General features: G+C 37.9%; 1 protein-coding gene across 1 annotated transcript in view; it reads left to right on the top strand.

Annotated features, from left to right (window-relative positions):
- Window positions 1-23,134, top strand: part of PUM3 (pumilio RNA binding family member 3) — a 322,615-nt gene that overhangs the window by 141,375 nt on the left and 158,106 nt on the right. The window contains 1 exon segment of the mRNA XM_053702542.1: window positions 20,790-20,866. Within this exon segment, the coding sequence (XP_053558517.1) occupies window positions 20,790-20,866 (77 nt within the window).

Raw genomic sequence — 23,134 nt, 5'->3', positions numbered from 1 at the left:
GGTGATGGTTCTGATCCAAACAGATTGGATTCAGATATTTCAAATTTTAAATTTAAATTGGAGAACCTCCGTGTATTACTAGGGGAGGTTTTAGCGGCTCTTAATGATTGTAACACTGTTGCAATACCAGAGAAATTGTGTAGGTTGGATAAATACTTTGCGGTACCGGCGAGTACTGACGTTTTTCCTATACCTAAGAGACTAACTGAAATTGTTACTAAGGAGTGGGATAGACCCGGTGTGCCGTTCTCACCCCCTCCAATATTTAGAAAGATGTTTCCAATAGACGCCACCACACGGGACTTATGGCAAACGGTCCCTAAGGTGGAGGGAGCAGTTTCTACTTTAGCTAACCGTACCACTATCCCGGTGGAGGATAGCTGTGCTTTTTCAGATCCAATGGATAAAAAATTAGAGGGTTACCTTAAGAAAATGTTTGTTCAACAAGGTTTTATATTGCAACCCCTTGCATGCATCGCGCCGATTACGGCTGCGGCAGCATTTTGGATTGAGTCTCTGGAAGAGAACCTTAGTTCAGCTACGCTGGACGACATTACGGACAGGCTTAGAGTCCTTAAACTAGCTAATTCATTCATTTCGGAGGCCGTAGTACATTTTACCAAACTTACGGCTAAGAACTCAGGATTCGCCATTCAGGCACGTAGGGCGCTGTGGCTAAAATCCTGGTCAGCTGATGTAACTTCTAAGTCCAAATTACTTAATATACCTTTCAAGGGGCAAACTTTATTTGGGCCCGGTTTGAAAGAAATTATCGCTGACATTACAGGAGGTAAGGGCCACGCCCTACCTCAAGACAAAGCCAAAGCTAAGGCTAGACAGTCTAATTTTCGTCCCTTTCGGAATTTCAAAGCAGGAGCAGCATCAACTTCCACTGCACCAAAACAGGAAGGAGCTGTTGCTCGTTACAGACAAGGCTGGAAACCTAACCAGTCCTGGAACAAGGGCAAGCAGGCCAGGAAACCTGCTGCTGCCCCAAAGACAGCATGAACCGAGGGCCCCCGATCCGGGACCGGATCTAGTGGGGGGCAGACTCTCTCTCTTCGCCCAGGCTTGGGCAAGAGATGTTCAGGATCCCTGGGCGCTAGAGATCATATCTCAGGGATACCTTCTAGACTTCAAATTCTCTCCCCCAAGAGGGAGATTTCATCTGTCAAGGTTGTCAACAAACCAGATAAAGAAAGAAGCGTTTCTACGCTGTGTACAAGATCTGTTATTAATGGGAGTGATCCATCCGGTTCCGCGGTCGGAACAAGGACAAGGGTTTTACTCAAACCTGTTTGTGGTTCCCAAAAAAGAGGGAACTTTCAGGCCAATCTTGGATTTAAAGATCCTAAACAAATTCCTAAGAGTTCCATCGTTCAAAATGGAAACTATTCGGACAATCTTACCCATGATCCAAAAGGGTCAGTACATGACCACAGTGGATTTAAAGGATGCTTACCTTCACATACCGATTCACAAAGATCATTACCGGTATCTAAGGTTTGCCTTCTTAGACAGGCATTACCAGTTTGTAGCTCTTCCATTCGGATTGGCTACGGCTCCAAGAATCTTCACAAAGGTTCTGGGTGCCCTTCTGGCGGTACTAAGACCGCGAGGAATTTCGGTAGCTCCGTACCTAGACGACATTCTGATACAAGCTTCAAGCTTTCAAACTGCCAAGTCTCATACAGAGTTAGTTCTGGCATTTCTAAGGTCGCATGGATGGAAAGTGAACGAAAAGAAGAGTTCTCTTTTTTCCTCTCACAAGAGTTCCATTCTTGGGGACTCTTATAGATTCTGTAGAAATGAAGATTTATCTGACAGAAGACAGATTAACAAAGCTTCTAAATGCATGCCGTGTCCTTCATTCCATTCAACTCCCGTCAGTAGCTCAATGCATGGAGGTGATCGGCTTAATGGTAGCAGCAATGGACATAGTACCCTTTGCACGTCTACATCTCAGACCGCTGCAATTGTGCATGCTGAGTCAGTGGAATGGGGATTACTCAGACTTGTCCCCTACTCTGAATCTGGATCAAGAGACCAGAAACTCTCTTCTATGGTGGCTTTCTCGGCCACATCTGTCCAGGGGGATGCCATTCAGCAGGCCGGACTGGACAATTGTAACAACAGACGCCAGCCTACTAGGTTGGGGCGCTGTCTGGAATTCTCTGAAGGCTCAGGGACAATGGAATCAGGAGGAAAGTCTCCTGCCAATAAACATTCTGGAATTAAGAGCAGTTCTCCATGCCCTTCTGGCTTGGCCCCAGTTAAAAACTCGGGGGTTCATCAGGTTTCAGTCGGACAACATCACGACTGTAGCTTACATCAACCATCAAGGAGGGACAAGAAGCTCCCTAGCAATGATGGAAGTATCAAAGATAATTCGCTGGGCAGAGTCTCACTCTTGCCACCTGTCAGCAATCCACATCCCGGGAGTGGAGAACTGGGAGGCGGATTTCTTGAGTCGCCAGACTTTTCATCCGGGGGAGTGGGAACTTCATCCGGAGGTCTTTGCCCAAATACTTCGACGTTGGGGCAAACCAGAGATAGATCTCATGGCGTCTCGCCAGAACGCCAAACTTCCTCGCTACGGGTCCAGATCCAGGGATCCGGGAGCGGTTCTGATAGATGCTTTGACAGCACCTTGGAACTTCGGGATGGCTTATGTGTTTCCACCCTTCCCGCTGCTTCCTCGATTGATTGCCAAAATCAAACAGGAGAGAGCATCAGTGATTCTAATAGCGCCTGCATGGCCACGCAGGACTTGGTATGCAGATCTAGTGGACATGTCATCCTGTCCGCCTTGGTCTCTACCTCTAAGACAGGACCTTCTGATACAGGGTCCATTCAAACATCAAAATCTAACTTCTCTGAAGCTGACTGCTTGGAAATTGAACGCTTGATTTTATCAAAACGTGGTTTTTCTGAGTCGGTTATTGATACCCTGATACAGGCTAGGAAGCCTGTTACCAGAAGGATTTACCATAAGATATGGCGTAAATACCTATACTGGTGCGAATCCAAAGGTTACTCCTGGAGTAAGGTTAGGATTCCTAGGATATTGTCCTTTCTACAAGAAGGTTTAGAAAAGGGTTTATCGGCTAGCTCATTAAAGGGACAGATCTCAGCTCTGTCCATCTTGTTACACAGGCGTCTGTCAGAAAATCCAGACGTCCAGGCCTTTTGTCAGGCTTTAGCTAGGATCAAGCCTGTGTTTAAAACTGTTGCTCCGCCATGGAGTTTAAACTTAGTTCTTAACATTTTACAGGGTGTTCCGTTTGAACCCCTTCATTCCATTGATATAAAGTTGTTATCTTGGAAAGTTCTATTTTTAATGGCTATTTCCTTGGCTCGAAGAGTCTCTGAGTTATCAGCCTTACATTGTGATTCTCCTTATTTGATTTTTCACTCGGATAAGGTAGTTCTGCGTACTAAGCCTGGGTTCTTACCTAAGGTAGTCACTAACAGGAATATCAATCAGGAGATTGTTGTTCCATCCTTGTGCCCAAATCCTTCTTCGAGGAAGGAACGTCTTTTGCACAATCTGGATGTAGTTCGTGCCCTTAAATTTTATTTACAGGCAACTAAAGATTTTCGACAAACGTCTTCCCTGTTTGTCGTTTACTCTGGTCAGAGGAGAGGTCAAAAAGCTTCTGCTACCTCTCTCTCTTTTTGGCTTCGTAGCATAATTCGTTTAGCTTATGAGACTGCTGGACAGCAGCCTCCTGAAAGAATTACAGCTCATTCCACTAGAGCTGTGGCTTCCACTTGGGCCTTTAAGAATGAGGCCTCTGTTGAACAGATTTGCAAGGCTGCAACTTGGTCTTCGCTTCATACTTTTTCCAAATTTTACAAATTTGACACTTTTGCTTACTCGGAGGCTATTTTTGGGAGAAAGGTTCTTCAGGCAGTGGTTCCTTCTGTATAAAGAGCCTGCCTATCCCTCCCGTCATCCGTGTACTTTTGCTTTGGTATTGGTATCCCACAAGTAATGATGACCCGTGGACTGATCACACTTAACAGAAGAAAACATAATTTATGCTTACCTGATAAATTCCTTTCTTCTGTAGTGTGATCAGTCCACGGCCCGCCCCTGTTTTTTAAGGCAGGTAAATATTTTTTAAATTATACTCCAGTCACCACTACACCCTTGGCTTCTCCTTTCTCGTTGGTCCTTGGTCGAATGACTGGAGGTGACGTAGAGGGGAGGAGCTATATAGCAACTCTGCTGGGTGAATCCTCTTGCACTTCCTTTAGGGGAGCAGCTAATATCCCACAAGTAATGATGACCCGTGGACTGATCACACTACAGAAGAAAGGAATTTATCAGGTAAGCATAAATTATGTTTTCTTCCTAAAGGTACATGATACCCAAATATTTTCTTTCATGATTCAGATAGAGCATGTGAAACAACTTTTAAATTTATTTATGTTATCAATTTTGTTTCGTTCTCTTGGCATCCTATGTTGAAAAGGATACCTAGGTAGGCTCAGGAGCTTCTGATTGGTGGCTGCACATACAGTATATACCTCCATGATCTAGCACAACCAATACGTTTAGCTAGATCCCAGTATTGCATTACTGCTTATTCAACAAAGGATACCAAAAACATGAAGCAAATAAGATAATAGTAGTGAATTGGAAAGTTGTTTAAAATTGTATTCTCTATATAAATCATGAAATAATTATTTTGGGTTTGTGTCCCTTTAACTCTGTATATAACAATTTATGTGGTATATTTATAATCTGTTTTTTAATAGGTTGGATTAATAGCACAAACAGGGATCATAGGCATTTATAATAAAAGTATAATTAATCTTTGCGCATTAATTAAACTGATATCTCTGCTTGTATTTTTTGTTGAATATGAACACACTCTACAATTATGTGATATTACTTTATTACAAGTTGTAAATGAAGTAGAGTCCACAATGTAAACACATGGCAGATGTAAATATACTATGATGTGATCATGTGGATTAAGATAATGTGATTTGATATATATATATATATATATATATATATATATATATATATATATATATATATATATATATATATATATATATATATATATATATATCTGATGATTAACTTCATTATAATTTGTGTTACCATAAACCTTTTCATAAACACATGCTGCAATTATGTGAGTAAGCTTATCCTCTCAAAGCCGCAATGCTATTGGGCAACAACAACTACAAAGTACAATTTGGCTGATGTAAACATATTATGTCACAATCATGTGACCTTGATTGACCTATCGCAGCCCTTGATCTGTACACAATGCAGGTTATTATAACTATGCTGTTGCATACAGTATCACATAATGAATACGGGTTACAGTATCTAGGATGATGACTTGACGCCAAGGTTCCAGTTATTGGACAGAAGTCTGTGGGGGCAAGATATGGTCTTTATTGATCCCTTTTTTTCCTTCCTTATTTTCTATTATTGTTATTACAGGCCGGTTGGGGGTTTTACTTCATCACTCTTTCTATTATATACTTTTTTGTAATATCCCAGTAATAATGTATTTGTTTACTATTGATCCTGTAGGCTACCATGTATGTATTTGTAACTATTCATAATTTATTTGCAACAGTAGATACAAGTATTTGTGCAACTCATAATATCTGTGAAAATACATATGTTCTGAGTTGCAGTTCTGTTCTATATCTGGTGGCGTAACTATATCAAAATATACAAATTATTGCACTAGTCTATCACTCAATTTGTTACTAAAAGTTAGGATTTACCATCACTAAAAATTTGTCATCATTTATTAAAAAAAAAGTGTGTTAAACTTACCCTTTCTGTGCTGTGGCAGTTTGCTAAAGTCAGCGAATCCGGCCGCCAAGGCAACAGCACTCTACCAATTAGGTGACTTATCTACCTCCAAGCCAATAGCCGTGCTAGGATGTCAGAGGTCTGGGACTGTATATCAGCTTTGTAATATACTGTATATACTTGGCTTTAAAAAGGGGGCAATATCCATTTGCCTTGCCTATCCACAATGTGCACTGAGTAAATGCCCTAGAGGAGTGTAAATTGTTTCAGTAGGATGCATGTTGCAAAGTTGCTTTGCAAACTATTCTGGTGCTATATGCTACCATCTTTTTAATTCTCATTGACTGAAAGGGTCAGTGCCCAGTATTAACTGACAAGGTAAACCTAACAATAAGGGGGTCAAATTAACCCAGGACCGTCTGTAATAAAATTTTAAAAATACCTCATTTGAATTGAACCCAGAGACAAAACAATATAGTACAGCCTCCCGGTAAAGCGAACATCTTTTTCTTACAATACTTTTATTATAAACTGGGTTTATGGTAGAGGTTATAGGGTAAATATTTTGTGAGGTAAAATATTGTATTAAATCAACAATGACTGTTGAAGGGATGTGAAACCCCAAATTTCTTTTGACTATTTAAATAGAGTATACAATTTAAAAACAACTTTCTGATTTACTTGTATTCTCAAATTTGCTTCATTCTTTTGTCATCTGTTGATGGAGCAAAAATGTACTACTGGGAGCTAGCTAACTATTTCAGGTGACCTAATGACAAGGGGCATATTAGTGTAGCCACTAATCACAAACTAATTTTAGAGTAGTGCATTGCTGCCCCGAGCCTACCCAAGTATGCTTTTCAACTGAGGATACCAAGAGAACAAGGTAAATTAGATAATTGTAAACTGCAAAGTTGTTTAAAATTGCATGGTCTATTTAAATCATCTGCGTTTCATTTTGGCTTTACTGTTCTTTTAACACTATACAAACCAAGTCATCTCTGAGCAGGCATCCTGTTTAAAATGCTGTTACACTGAGAATATCAAGATATTTCATGTATTTGATCAAAGTAAAATCTCTCAAAGGGACTGTAGAGTCAAAATGAAACGTCCATGATTCAGACAGAGCATGCAAATTACTTCTGCTATCACATTTATTTCATTCTCTATGCATCCTTTGTTGAAAACTATACCTAGGTAGGCTCAGGAGCAGCAATAATACACTACTGGGAGCTATCTCCTGATCAGTGACGAAAATTCAAAGAAACGCCGGACACTGATCATTGAGCAATCCATTACATCAAGGTACCTCTGCAATATAACTCCTTGTTTGATTTGCCTTATCTTGTATCTTATGATATCAGGCTGTTAGCGGTTTTAGGTTACAAAAATGTTATAAAACAATGTCTATTTTAACCCCTTAGTGACCAGACCATTTTTCAACGTTCTTACCATTTGGGACCAGGGCTATTTTTATATTTCTGCGGTGTTTGTGTTTAGCTGTAAATTTCCTCTTACTCATTTACTTTACATAGGTACATATTATATACCGTTTTTCTCGCCATTAAATGTACTTTCTAAAGATACCATTATTTTCATCATATCTTATAGTTTACTATACAAAAGTTATAAAATATGATGAAAAATTGAAAAAAAAACACACTTTTTTTCTAACTTTGACCCCCAAAATCTATTACACATCTACAACCACCAAAAAACTCCCATGCTAAATAGTTTCTAATTTTTGTCCTGAGTTTAGAAATACCCAGATATTTTTATCCTGTACACTCCAGACATCACTTGTTAGATTTATATCAGAGAATAGTAGAAAAAGAACTCACGGATTTATACAGGACAGTTGATAACAATTTTTCAAATATACTGAATGACAACATTATTAAACAACAAAGGAAGGCTCTTGTTAAATTACAAAATAATGACAACATAGTCATTATTCAGGCCGATAAGGGAGGAGTGGTTGTTCTGTTAAACAAAAAAGATTACACCACTGAAATTTATTCACAATTGAATGACACCCAATTATATACAAAATTAACATTCAACCCCACAAACTCCTTTAAGAACAAACTTTCCCATTTGTTAGATTTTGCAATTGAATATAACTTTATAGATAAAGAACTGGCTGACTATCTTTATGTGGAAGAACCGAGCACCCCATATTTCCACATAGTGCCAAAAATACACAAGGGGTTGGAGAAACCCCCAGGCCGGCCCATAGTGGCCAGCAATGGGTCACTGTCAGAAATTGGGAGGCTGGCTCGACCACATACTACAACCCATTATGCTGGCATTACCGGGTTAAATTAGGGATAGTGCCCACTTAATTACACAATTAAGATATTACCTGGATAAACACTTACACTTGGGTTAATATAGATGTAACTGCTCTATATTCTAATATTCCTCACACATTAGGACTTAGGACAGTTGACTATATGCTACATAGTCATTCCAATTATGGTGATGATTTTATTTCATTTATAGTCCAAGTTACAGAATTTTTGCTGCAACATAATTTCTTTATCTATCAAGGGGAGTACTACCTGCAGAGATGCGGTACGGCAATGGGGGCTAAATTTCTCCCCGCTTACGCCAACATCTATATGGAATGGCTACAATTGAACCGCATCTTTCCAGATAGTTTCCCCTTTAAGCATAACGTTATTTTATACGGCCGCTTTATCGATGATATAATTATCATTTGGGATAAGAATGAAAGGCATACAGTGGAATCTTTCATCAACTTTATGAATGATAATGATAATAATCTAACTTTCACAGCTCAGTTCAATATTACCAGTATTGATTTTCTGGACTTGCTAATTGAAGCCAAACTATATAAAGTAATTACATCAACCTATCGTTAACCTTTAGCACGTAATACCATATTGCGAGTAGACTCATGCCACATTTCCCATCTAAAGAAAGGTAACCCGAAAGCACAATACTTACGATGAAATTGTACTGAAATAACAAAATACCATGAGCAAGCACAAGAACTGACTTCTAGACTGGTAGAAAGGGGGTATCATAAAGCGTCCCTCAAAAAAATAGAACTGGTAGTTGCAGGAATAGACAGGATTTATTTACTGTAAAAAGGAATAATCAGACAACATATAATAGAGAACGTACTGATGCCCCAAATAAGAACATTCTATTTTTTTTTTTTACCATAATAGTTTTTATTTTATAAAGAATAAGTATTACATGAATGCAATTAGTATTGTTACATTGGTGTTGACAGTTTTTCAAAAGAAAAAGCAAAATGGAAAATACAGAACATAAAACAAAACAAAACAATACAAAATACACTGTGCTGTCCAAAGCAATAGTCTGTTCATATATCGTGTGAAATAGGTTTTTGCCCTCTGTCATTAGGTTCAAAAGCCTAGTGTTACCCATTGTGACCTTATACTAAGTGGAACTAGCCTTTCTGAGTCTCTTAGGCCTTGCATGTGTGTTGGGGTCATGGAACCAGCTAGGGCTCCTGCTGGGGTGTACTGCTTGTAACGACATTATTAGTTCCAGGGCTGAACCTCTCCCTCAAGTATTCCTCCCATTGTACTTTAATTTGTAGGTATCTATCTAGTTTACGCTGTTTAAGATAGTGAAATTCCTCTAGTGAGATGGAGTAGTTACATTCTTGTATCCATTGTGCAATTGTCGGGACATTCAGGCTTTTCCAGTTCCTTGCAATGAATAACTTAATACTATTACTAGCAATGTTAAATAGTTTGTTCTGCTCCACTGTGAGTTTTTTAGGGGTGACATGGAATAGCCAAAGAGTTGGGTCCATGGGTAAGTTTCTACCTAATAACCTTTAGGTCTCCCTCGTGATTTCTTCCCATACTGGTGTTATTTTAGAGCATTGCCACCAAATATGTGCCATGTGGCCTATGTCGGTTTGACATCTCCAGCATACGTCAGAGGACTTACTAAAAAGTTTCTTACAGCGCGCCGGGGTAAAATACCACCTATGCAAAAGCTTCATATTTAATTCGAAAAGTTTACTAGATGTGGCCGATTTCCTAATCGCCGTAAAAATCTTAGACGCGTCTACATGAGAGAGCTGCACGTCTAGTTCATCTCCCCACTTGTCAATGAAATGTGGTGTGTAGCCTGGTGTTCTCTGTTTTAGTAATAAGTATATAATGGATAGGGTATGTCTAGTAGGGACCGTCTTATGGCATAAGGATTTGTAGGCTGTCAGAGGTCTCAGTATATTCCCCTTTTGTGGATGTCCTGATAAGTAATTATAGCACTGTAGGTGAAAAAAAACAGTTTCTGAAGCAAGTAAAGCCTTTCTCTATTAGCGTGGCCCTATCATATAGCTGATTTTCGTTCCCCAGATGGCACATCATCACTACCCTATCCTGTTGTGTGTCACCTTTTACCATGATTAAATGTCCTGGTGGGAATTCCCTATTAGCAATAAAGGAAGTAAGTGGAGAGAATTTAGAGGAAATGTTGGGGAACTCTGCTATGGTGCTCTCCCAGGTCAACATGGTCTCCTGGACCGTTTGAGTAAGAAAATTTTGCTTTGGTCCTGAGACCACCGGTGTCCAACATTGTGTACCTAGGTGCAAGCTACCTGCTATGTCATGTTCAAGACGTACCCACAGTTTGGTTTTAAAATTAGTGAACCAGTCCACTATCCTCTGTAGATGTGTGGCCCTCCAGTAATCTACTAAATCTGGAACTCCTAGTCCCCCATTATCAACCGTCTGACACATGTCCTTTCTATTTATCCTCGTGTGCCGCTTATTCCATATGAATTCAAAAATTTTTATTTGTAGGGATGTAAGGTATGTCCGGGGGAGGGCTATGGGTAGTGTTTGTAATATGTACAACATTTTTGGGAATATGCTCATTTTAAACGCGCTAATCCTACCTGTACACGTCAATGGTTTTCTCCGCCAGGAGGAGAGAGTGGCTGTTTGTAGAGGTATAAAATTGGCTTCAAAAATTTCCTGGACCGTAGGGGTCAGGTATATCCCTAAGTATTTTAGTTTACGGTTTTGCCACCTAAATGGGCATATCTGTCGTATGGATGGTAATTCATCTGTCGGTATATTAATGTTTATTATCTCAGATTTGGTCTGATTTACAAGAAAGTTGGAGATTTTCCCAAAGTCGTCAAGTTGATGTAGTAAGTTTGGAATGGAAGTGGTCGGTTTTGTCAGAAAAAAAAGCACATCATCAGCATAAAGTAGAAGTTTATGGTGATGATCTTTTACTTGTACACCTGTAATGTCAGCTATGGACCTGATTTTAAGGGCTAGTATCTCAATCACACAAGCAAATAAGAGCAGGGATAAGGGGCAACCCTGTCTAGTCCCGTTAGCTATCCCAAAGGTGGCCGAAAGAGTGCCATTGACACGGACTTTAGCCACTGGGGCTGAGTATATAGCAAACACTCTATTTACAAAGGGCTCACCCAGGCCCATCCTCAGCAAAACCACACGAAAGGAAACCCCCAACTGACCGGTCGAACGCCCCTTCTCAGCATCTGTGGATACTATAACTGTGGGGATAGAGTGGTTATTCACATAATCGATTAGGTCTAATGCCCTCACAGTGTTGTCTTTTGTTTCTCTTGTAGGGATAAAGCCCACCTGATCTGCATGTATTAAGTCTGGGAGAAAGGCGTTCAACCGGGTAGCCAACAGCTTAGCATATATTTTAATGTCAGTATTCAGCAAAGATATCGGCCTATAGTTTTCGACCCTCGAGTGGTCCTTACCTTCTTTGGGGATCAGTGAGATGTGTGTCATCAAAGAACTACTAAGGAAGGGACTGGTGTGGGAGATAGAGTTAAACAGTGACAACAGATGCGGTGCTAATATATTGCTATATTTTTTATAGTAATAATTGGTGAAGCCCATCGGGGCCTGGGGCTTTTCCCAGTGGTAAATCTTTCAAGACTAAGAGGAGTTCCTCTGTTTTAAAGGGGGAATTGAGGGCCTCTTCCTGGGCCTGTGTGATAGTGGGTATGGGTAAATCCCGAAGGAAGGATTCTATTAGAGCTGCTTGAGTTAAGTCTGTTTGGGAGGCCTGTGGGAGGTTATATAGGGATTCGTAATATATGCGGAATGCTTCAGATATATCGGTGGTGGAATGTGCCCTGTCTGCACCTGGTCTATCAATGGATAAGATATAGGACCTATTTGTTCGTCTTTTCAGTTTGCGTGCTAGTAGTCTGCTGCATCTATTGTCGCTAGCATAATGATTTTTGCTGCAGTTTGAGTGCAAGTTGTTTACAGTCTCAATCTAACAGTGTGTTGACTTTTTCTCTGAGTGTTTGAAGTTCTTTTTTCAGATTTTCGTCTGATGGTGTGAGTTTAAGTTTCTCCTCCACCATTGTGATGGCAGACAATGTGTCCTGGAGTGTTATACGTTTTTGTTTATTGTGGTGGGACTGCATACTAATAAGATCCCCCCTAATTGTGCTCTTGTGTGCCTCCCCAAATAATTCTAAAGTCTGCTATAGAGGATATATTAAGATCAAAATATTCTGCAGTCGGGACTCTACTTTATCCATATAGAGTGGATGGTCTAGCAAGTCATTATTCAGTTTCCATACGAACATGAGTGGGGGGCAGACGGCCATTCAAATTGCACAGCTCACCATAGAGTGATCCAGTCCAGCCCGTAGGGGATATCACTGAACTAGATGCCAGTGATAGGCAAGAAACATCAAGAAAATATATAATCCAATGCGGGAGAAGCGGGGAGTGGGGAAAAGAAAAAAATGTGTATTGTCGGTCAGTCATGTGATGTATTCTCCAAACATCTTGTATCGCTAAATCCCTGATGTGCTCTTTGACTTTGTATAGGACCCTGTTAGGAGTGGAAGACAGGCCTGTTGAGGTATCTAGATCAGTATTGAGTGACACATTGAAATTCCCCTCCCATTATCAGTAAGCCCTTTTTGTTCTCTAGTAGGGTATCAGACAAACGTTTAAAGAAGTGGTCCTGTCGGACATTGGGAGCGTATACACACGCTAGTGTGACAATTGTGTTATAAAGTTTGCGACCAATATTAAGTACTTACCCTCACGATCTCTTATTAAATGGAACAAAGTAAAGGGGATGCCTTTTCTGATCAAGATTCCCACCCCGTTAGTTTTAGTGTGATTAGATGCGTAGAATGACTCTCCAAATTTATATTTAAAGGTCTTGGGTTCTTTCTTATGTATGAAATGGGTCTCCTGTATTAAGATTATATCCCCTCTATTGTCCCTAATGTCCTTAAGGGCTATGCTTCTCTTATTTGGGGAGGTTAAGGCCTTTGGCGTTAATTGTAATTATATTCAGCACATTATTATTAGGAGTCATAGAATGTCAGTGTAAGGATAAGAAAATCGGCTTGCGCAGGATTCAGAATTATTCACCTTTACGCATAACATCACATCTAGCATCCTATATGAGATATAGTGTGTTGACAGATGGGCATCCATGAGTGTAAAAGCGAACCAGTGAGCACAGTGCATTACATGAAAATAAACAACAACAAGAATAACATATTCAAAAAAAACAGTAACCTATAAATATAACAAGAACATTGTAGGAGGAGAATGGGGATAGTCTCATTAAACTTACTACAGTAAGAAAATAAGGGTCGGCCGGTTACTCGGACCTAGATAATTGTAAAGATATTAAGTGGCCACCTTTAAAGTTAATTAAATTAAATTGTGCCCCATGACTAAACTCGTTTATGAACAACGTATATTACGTGAACCATGTAACTCAACAGGAAAAAAAACAAAAAACAAAGAGATAAAAAAAAAGTCAATTTATCCAGAAAATTGTATAAGCACTCATGTGCCTTCCGCAGACTCTATAGACCGTCCACATTTCAAAGAGTGCCCTTAGGTAGGGCTTATTCTCCTCAATGGAGACAAAGTGTAAACGTCTCATATCCTATTAAATAGAAAGAGAAATATATAACAATGTTAACAGTAGGAGTTTGGAGCGATCTCACCCAACCAAGGAAGCTGGAAGCAGAATAAGGTCTCTCGCCTTTACTTCATGTTTTCGGGCTATCTTCTTTTTCTTGTGTTCACCCTGTGCCATTGTGTCTCAGGCATTTGATGCAGCTTTGAGGCGAAAACCTCAGGTGGGCTTTCTGGTGTGGTGTGGCGGCTGTATAGACAAACCCAGTCCTTTTGAGAAGGAGTCTAGGTCCTGTGGCCCTTATGATATATGGGTGTGCCCTTCATTGACAAACAACTAAGCTGAAGGTGAATCCCCAACGGTATTTAATGTTCTTCTCTTGTAGCACAGTGGTGATAAATCGAACATCTCTCCTGCGTTGTAAAGTACTTGAGCAGAGGTCAGGGTAGATTTGAAGTGAATGATCTAAGTAGGAAATCTTTCTTGCTTGTCTCGCTTTGGACCAGATTTCTTCTCTGTCGGTGAACCTTAAAAATTTGAAAATCACATCTCTGGGGGGAGGCGCCCGTGGGTGGGGGGGAGGGGGTGTCGTAAAGCACGATGAACTCTTTCCGCTCCATGTCTGGGGTTTCTGACGTCCCCAAAGTTGTTGAAATAAGTTCTGTAGATATTTCTCTGCGCTCAGAGCCTTTTATTGATTCCGGGATACCCGCACCCTTAGATTGGACTCCTACTTCGATTTTCTAGGTCCTCGATTTTATCTTGTAATGTCTCTATTTGTGAGGCTTTGACATTGCATGGGTTTCAAGGGATCCTATCATTTCACTAATCGTATTTTGTGTGTCCTCTACTTCCTCCACCCTATCTCCCAAGTTGTTAATGTCCTTTCTCATGGACGTCAATTCTGTTGTATCAGGGACTTTAAGGACGCAAAATCCTCTTTTGATGGCAGATTGGCTATGTCCTGTTTTTAATTGGGTTATGTACGCAGCAGGTGCCTGCGCCCTCTACTGTGTTATTTAACTCCATGTGGGTTTCAGTTGGTGTTGTTTGAGAGCAGGGTCGGTAGCTGGAAAAACGGTGCTCACTGAGATAGGTGCTGCAGCTTGAGTTTTATTGAGCTTATCTCCTTTAGTTAAGCGTCTGGCTGCCATATTTTGTTAAAAGGGTTAATAATGACATACAGCTGTGTCACAGGTCGTTTTGCATAAGCAGCGTGATGTAGGAAAAAAATAGAATGAGAGTGTGGGATAATCTGTTAATGATGTCAACATATGTTCCAGCCCCTACTCATGTTATTCAACTGTCAAGTTTCAGCGTTTTGTGTATACTGTGGCCCAAGTAAAGCACATCCTCTTGACAACCAAAAGATAAGATCTAGCTGAGCCCCTGCAACTCCCTTCTGTGCGCGGGCATTTGGTTTTGTGGAGATTGCTGACGCTGCACCTTGTATGTGTTGCGACCCCGGCAAGGGTTAATAATTAATGTTGGAGGCTTGTGGACAGACCATGGAGCCCTTTAGTTTTATGCCCACCATGTATAGCTTACCCCAGTTGATGGGAGTCCGGTCGGTGGCTGCTTAGTGGAGACGCATGGTCTGTACACGGGCTGATCCAAGATGGCGAAGGTCTTTCCAGTGCAGGATAAAATTAGTTAGGCAAAGTCTCTTAGCAGGTTCAAAGTGTCAACATTCTTGTCCGGGGAGTATTCCCACTCTATCATGTTCACATAGGGGCACTTTTGGAGCAGCTGCGGTGGCGTATAAAAGTCTCTATGTCCTTTCTCCAACACGGAGCATAATCACCCCTGCGGCCATTTGCCTGCACGGCCGAGCTCCGCCCCCCAAGAACATTCTATTTATTACCCAATTAAGCAGGCAATACCAACAAAATTTACAAAATCATTAGGGAAAAAATTAACGATTTTGAAGGGAGATGATACTCTAACAGATGGTACTATCAAAGGGAGTTAAATGTGTAGCTAGGAAGGCACCCACCTTAGGAGATATTACCAGAAAGAACTTTGCAGGAAACCCTTACCTAACACTAACTGGTTAAACTAAAAAATAGGCTGCTTTAAATGTGGCCATGTCCCTTGCAAAGGATTTACCTGCATTACTGTAAACCGATACCTTTTCTTCTAACATTACGAAACAAGTCTTTCGTATTAGGGATAGAATAGATTGCACATCCCAGTATGTCATTTATTTGGTTAATTGTCTTTTCTGTTTCCAACAATATGTTGGTATCATGACACGCCCACTTAAGGACAGAATTTGTGAACATTTATGATCCCTTGATGAGAAAGAAACCAAGAACTCTGGTTGCTAAACACTTTAGATTACATGGTCAAGGTTCTAGATATCATAAGAAAACATCCAAGGGGGGGGGGGGGGGGGTGATAGAGAAAGGAGTCTCAGTAGGAAAAAGGTTTTTTGGATAGTTAAATTACACACTAGGGCCCCAGAAGGGTATGAATAAAAGAATGGACGTAGATCTATTCATTGAATAAATAACAATATCTTCACATTCTTAGCATATATTAGCTTTGCTCCACCACATATAGTTTATTCCTCTTGAACATGTAACTTCAATCATATATTTTTTTATGATGTTATGATCATTATGAGCACTCTGAGGATCTATATTAGTCAGCTTAGCGTCATAGTTATAATCAAGAATTTTTGGTTTGTCAGGGATAGTTATTGAATGACCAGGGACATTACAATAAAGATACAGATAATTCTTAGAAATAGATGTCCATTGGATATATCCAATTGGACCAGAGGATTAGCATTTCTTCTTCCCTGAGACATTTTTGGATAACTATTATGTATATACTTTACTTTAACATTGCCAAAATTTGATCCTAATGGCATTTGCTTGAATTAACCATTTTTTACAAACGCTTGAGATATTTATTGATCCTCTTTATCTGTGTTATTTGTGTTTCCTTAATATATATGTATGAATTTTTATTTTATATTTTAATCATATACTTTTACATTTGTTATATGTTTCTGAGTTAGTTATTTAAGTTATTGGAGTTAAAATTTGAACTACCTTTTTAAACATTTGAGTCCTTCTTTAATTTCAGGTTTTTTTATGCATTTGTCAATCGCAATATTATTATTATGCCTAATGTTAGAGCATTTTCATATTATATCTCTTTTTTTCTGGTTTACGTTATTTCTATTTGTTTTAATTGCTCTATAACTTAATGAAACCAAGAAACATGTTTCTGATTGCTTTAATTTTTGGATTTACACACACACACACACCACATACATATATATATATATATATATATATATACACACACACACATGTTCTTTACATATTTTGCTCATAATGCTGTATCTATTTATTTATTTATTTATTTATTTGTATATGATTTATAGACCTATGTATGCACCAACAGCCTTTTTTTTATTTTTTTATTGGTCACCTAACTTTCGTCACCAGAATTTACTATTCTATGAAACAAGTCTTCTTGATTAGGTGATTGGCTGCTGGTCCGTATATAGACCCCTTTGTACTTTGTGTCTTCAGCCTCTGATGAAGCGCATGCGCGAAAACGCGTCAGGTGTCATTTTGTCTATCTACCTGATACTTGGCAACTTGCTGAATAAATTACAAGCATACAAAAGTTTTTTGTCTCGGTTCTTTGCTACCTTTCCCTTGGTATTATATTATATATATAATATATATATTTATCTGTGTGTGTGTATATATATATATATATTATATATATATATACTATATTATATATATATATATATATATATATACTGTATATGTATGTATGTGTTGTAGAGATCACAGACGCTGAAACTTTCCCAAATAAGTTAATTGGATATGCACAGTATTAGTAAAAATGGGGTTGTATAGACCTTTTACCAGGCCATTTTCAGAATACTGTGTACATCCCATTAACTCATTTGGGGAAAAGCTTTCAGCCTTTGTCATGATAGCAAAGAAAAAATATTTAAATGGGTGTGTATTATATTTGTTCTTGCAGTATTCTTTTTTTAAAGATCTCTTTACTGGAATCAACTCTGAGGTTGTAATAAATAATATAAAATATTTATATATATATATATATATAATATAATATATATATATATATATATATAATATATATATATATATATATATAGACTAATTTCTAAGTGCCATCCTTTAGGAAGTATATAGTATACATCAGCAGCATAAGTATGGAGCAGCAGCCCCTCCAAAATAAGCATATAGACCCCAGCAGTACAGTAAAGCAGGTTCCCAGGCAGACTGACACTGTGGAACGTACAGCAGACATTAGCGAGGCTGTACATGAACCTGTCCTCTATGCACACTGAGTAAGGGGAACCAACACAGCAACACTGGCTCCTCGGAGACACTGCAGAAAATTTTCACACAAAAAATCTCATTGCAGAAAATGAAAAAGTTCTGCATCTGGAATTCTGTTGTACTTAGATTTGCAGCGGAGCAATGGCATTAAAAGGACAGTAAAGTCAAAATGAAACTTTCATGATTCAGAAAGAACATGCAATTTTTTAACAATTTTCCAATATACTTATTTTATTGATTGTTGAAAAGCATACATGCATAGGTTCAGAAGCAATACGCTACTGTGTTAGCTGCTTGTCACTGTCTCACCCAATGTGTTCAGCTAGGCCCCATAGGCATTGTTCTTCTTTAACAAAGGATACCTAAGGAATGAAGCAAATATGATAATATAAGTATATCTGAAATCTAAATTTTGTATGCTCCTATCTGAAACCCCAAAGTTTTCTTTCATGATTTAAAGTGTCATAAAATAGGTTGAGATCTGTGCATAACCTAAAGGGCTAATTAAGTAAAAATAGTTTGCATAAAAAATTGTTTATAAAATTGTTGGCAAGTATTATAATATAATTTTAAAAAACTAAGCAAAAATACTTAAAATAGCTATGCTGCCCTGGACACTGTGCTCCACCCCTCTTATCAGTGTTTAGAACAGGCATTGTATTTCAACAAGTTCACAGCTTCTAGGCATGCTCCAGCAGATAATCCCGATGCATTTGTGTATTTTACCAAAACAACAATTGTGGGGGGGAGTTAGAGCTTTACAATTTAGAATCTTAAAAGAAAGGGTTAATGGAGAGGCACTGCAGTATAAAATTTGCAGGTAAAGTAATTAAAGTTCAATTAATAATTTTGTCTCTATCTCAACTTGTTTTATGTCCCTTTAAGGTTTATTTCTTTGCTTTGCATGTTTTATAACATATTGATGTGAAGAAAGGGGCCATGTTATTTCTTGCAGACACAAATTCACAGTTTTGAGAATTACAAAACAAATAATATGTGATATTTTCAAGATAGAAAGATTGCCAAAATAATCTGTCAGAAACCTTGGGAGAAGCATGACATTGTGAATGGATTAATGGAATGAATTTGTGAAACAAATTAAACATTACAGCCAATGAATATTAAGCATCTTGCTATATAGTTAAAAACAAATCTCTATATTTAGGATGAATAAACTTGAAACTATCTTTAGATAGATTTTTTTTTCTTTAAAATCATTTTATTTAAAAAAAAAACCATATTTAAATAAATAAAAAAAAATAGATAAAAATCTGATTTAATAAAAAAAATATGATTAAAAAAATATTATATTTTTACCCACCCTTTTTTGAAAAAAGGATACTAAAGAATGCAGTGAATTAGATAATAGAAGTTAACTTGGAAAGTTGCTTAAAATTGCATGCTCTGATTTATGAAAGTGTAGTTTTGTCTTTAATGTCCCCTTTAATAGTAATTAAGCTTATTTTTGAGCAACTGTATCCCTTTACTGTGTCATTGAAGGGACTAAGATATAATGTTTGTGTATTATTAATCAGCTGTGTCTTTAGTCCCTATGGGAAGAAAAGATCTCTATAACTAATATATCAAATATAACGTTTTGAGCTGGTTAAAACACCCTTGCTCAGCATTTTGTATTTTCAATATGAATCTTTTCTTCAGTATTTTATAAGCATGACTGGAAAATAGATATGACAGCTCTTTTGTAAAACAAATCGATGGTTGAGGAAGATTAACATCACACTGTTTTGGTTTATTGATTCTGTTTCTCATCTTACTGCCTTTCCGCATTCCTTGTACCGAGGATTGAACTGTGTCACAAAAATCACAATATTATTCTAGTGCTAGAAGCCAAAATAATGCTGCAGCCTGGAATCATAATAGGATGTGACTCAGAAATAGCCAATGCTTCCCACTAGCTTTTTATAAGATCGGGATCATCTGGATTTTTTTTTTTCAGGCACAGTAACATAAAAAATGTATCTTTTTGGTTTCTTAATATTGGTCAAATGCTACTCTGATGCTCATTTTACAAGTATTACTGTTGCCCTCCATCTAAGGGTTGTTTTTTTTGTTTGTTTTCTTAAAATACTGAATAGACAGGTAGGTACAGCCAATCAGATGCTTTTCAGCCCGCTCATTAGACTCTTTAACGCACATTCATATGGCTCTAAGGTTCAGAATTCTGTAAAACAGTGAACATCCCTCCGGTGTACCCCATCTTTGCGCCATTTAAAATAAATAATTAGCCCTGGGGTTATGACATTTGCTTTTAAATGAACCTTGGAGCAGTTGCTAAAATCTACTTTCCAGGAAGAGTTGTAAACACCACAAGCCCTTTGACATGGGCAGATTACAGTTGAGCATAAAAGATTGCTTCCGCAAAAGCGATATTTGCGATCAACTGAGTAATACCAGCGAATGCAAATGTGCGGTGGTATTCCGAGTTTGGTGCAATGCGAATGCTACCTCGAGTTCGCATTGCACTCACGAGAGCGAGCTTCCATAGGCTTCAATGTTAGCCTCGTTCTGATGCCGTCATACATGGCACAGAACTTGAGCGCAGCGAAGAAGGGAAGTCGCGCAGTGATGGCAGCAAATTTTAAATATATACATGTGTAGGAAAATGCTATTTACTCAGTTTCCACTTTTACCATATGCCTTTTATTCTTTATTGTTGTAGCTGTTTTTATTTTGTTAACAGAATATTCATTTGTATATTTGCTTTGCAGAAAGGATTGTGATGCATCAAAGAGAACTAAGTTAATGGATGATTTGGAGAAGCTACTTCAGGGTAACGTAAAAAAATGTGAGTAGAACAGGGATTTGCAAAATATTTGTTGACAGCTTTGCCATATAAATATATTTGTGCTATGCACAGCACTGAACACAATTTTTTTTCTTTTGTGATTCAGATAGAGCATGCAATTTTAAGCAACTTTCTAATTTACTCCTAATATCAATTTTTCTTCGTTGTTTTGCTATCTTTATTTGAAAATGAAGGCATCTAAGCTAAGGAGTCAGCCAGTTTATGACCATGGACAGCACTTGTTTATTGGTGGGTGAATTTATCACCAATCAGCAAGAAACAACCCAGGTTGTTCACCAAAAATGGGCCAGCTTCTAAACTTACATTCTTGCTTTTTAAATAAAGATACCAAGAGAATAAAGAAAATTTGATAATAGGAGTAAATTAGAAAGTTCTTTTTCATGAAAGAAAATTTTTGGGCTTCATGTCCCCTTTAAAGGGACACAACACCTTGATATTGTAATATAAAATGTTTAATTATGTCTAGTTAAAACAGCTTTGCGATTATATTTTCATTATTTATCAACCCCTTTTCCTTGTAATCTAAAAGGATTGTTGTACTGTAAAATAGTTTTTCCCTTAAAGGGACATGACACATTTTTTTCTTTCATGATTCAGAGAGAGAATGCCATTTTAAACCACTTACCATTTTACTTCTAAATCTAATTTGTTTGTCTTTTTGGTTTTTTTTGTTGTTGAAAAACATACCTTGGCAGGCTCAGGAGGTTGCTGATTGGTGGCTGCACCTGTATGCCTCATGCATTTGGCTAAGAGAATGAAGCAAATTAGATAATAGAAGTAAAGTGAAGGTTGTTTAAAATTGTATTTTTTTCTGAATCATCAAAATCAAAATGTTGGCTTTCATGTCCATTTAATGTGTTCACAATGACTTGTTAACTATTTTTTGTTATTGAACCACAAACCACTGTTTTTAAGAACATGCCCATTCAACTTGGCTGAGCCTGCAGAAATAGCAGACATCCTTTATCTTGTATCAAGAAAAAATGTAGCAAAGTCCCAGTTGTGGATAAATAAAAACAGAACTTTATTTGTATCGGATTAAAACATGAAAAAATATTTGTAAAAACCTAGAAAGGTCTAACGCGTTTCGGCTAGCTCTTGCCGTAATCATAGACCATGTCTAATGTATGTTTTACAGAGGCTTAAATAGGTGTTGAATTACATGTGAACCCAAATCAGCTGAATACTTAACCCTATCTAGCAATATGGAAAGCTGCTCTCCATGGTAGACTGTTCACCTTATCTGAGATACAATCTCTCTTTATCTTAATCAATTAATTAACTCCATATACGTGTCTAGTAATATGTTACATATAAATATATACAGTTATCCTTAGCTCTCATATTATTAACAACATTTACATTCTTTGAGAATATATAATCAACTAATAAACTTTAGTATGTTATATATAAATGATCTGTTGAATATTGTATTGTAACAAAATTTAACTTATAGATATTCTTATTACTGAAAATACACTTAAATGAACTTAAATGAATATTGGAGGTTAAAAACAAAACAGAACATGGGTAGGATCTACAACATCGGGGACCCATATAGCATATGCAGATCATGTGGACATACAGACTGGACAACTTATAGTGAACTTTCTTATTCAAACAAAATTTTGTATATACCAGTAATTATTATAGGTCTAGATGAATATACACATATCATGAAACTTTTTGTTTTGTAGTTTAAATAACTATTCCCAAAAATTTACTAGATCGAATTCTGAATTAAAACCGTTAGGAATCTGGGTTTTTAGTCTAAAGATCCAATAGACTTCCTGTCTACCTAATGTTTGTGACCCTATCTCCTCCTCTAGGTGGAGTTTTAATTGCTTCTATTATATTCCAACTAAATGAATGAACTGACTGGTTATGGACCTCAATAAAATGACGACTCTAACTCAGAACAGGAATTTTGTTTCTTATATCTCCCCAGATGTTCTCTGATACGTGTTCTTATATCCCGTGTGTAGTGAGTCCTACGTACTGACCCTTGCATAATTACATTCTACCAAGTATATCACAAAAATTTGAGCTACAATTATGACAACCATGTATCTGAAAGGTTTCTCCTGTTGTATATGATTTGAATGTGCTAGTAACATTATGGTTAGTCACAGGCTTTACAGCGAGCGCTGCCACATCTATAGCTGCCATTACATCGTAGCCTTGAGCTTTCATTGGTTTGTATCTGTGTATTCTTTAGCACGCTAGGTGAGAGTGAATTAGCAAGTG

The sequence above is a fragment of the Bombina bombina genome, chromosome 2 (assembly GCF_027579735.1).
Source record: "Bombina bombina isolate aBomBom1 chromosome 2, aBomBom1.pri, whole genome shotgun sequence".
In the NCBI taxonomy this organism is placed as follows: domain Eukaryota; kingdom Metazoa; phylum Chordata; class Amphibia; order Anura; family Bombinatoridae; genus Bombina; species Bombina bombina.
The sequence above is the reverse complement of the archived record's forward strand: the minus strand, read 5'-3'. Positions and strand labels throughout refer to the sequence as shown.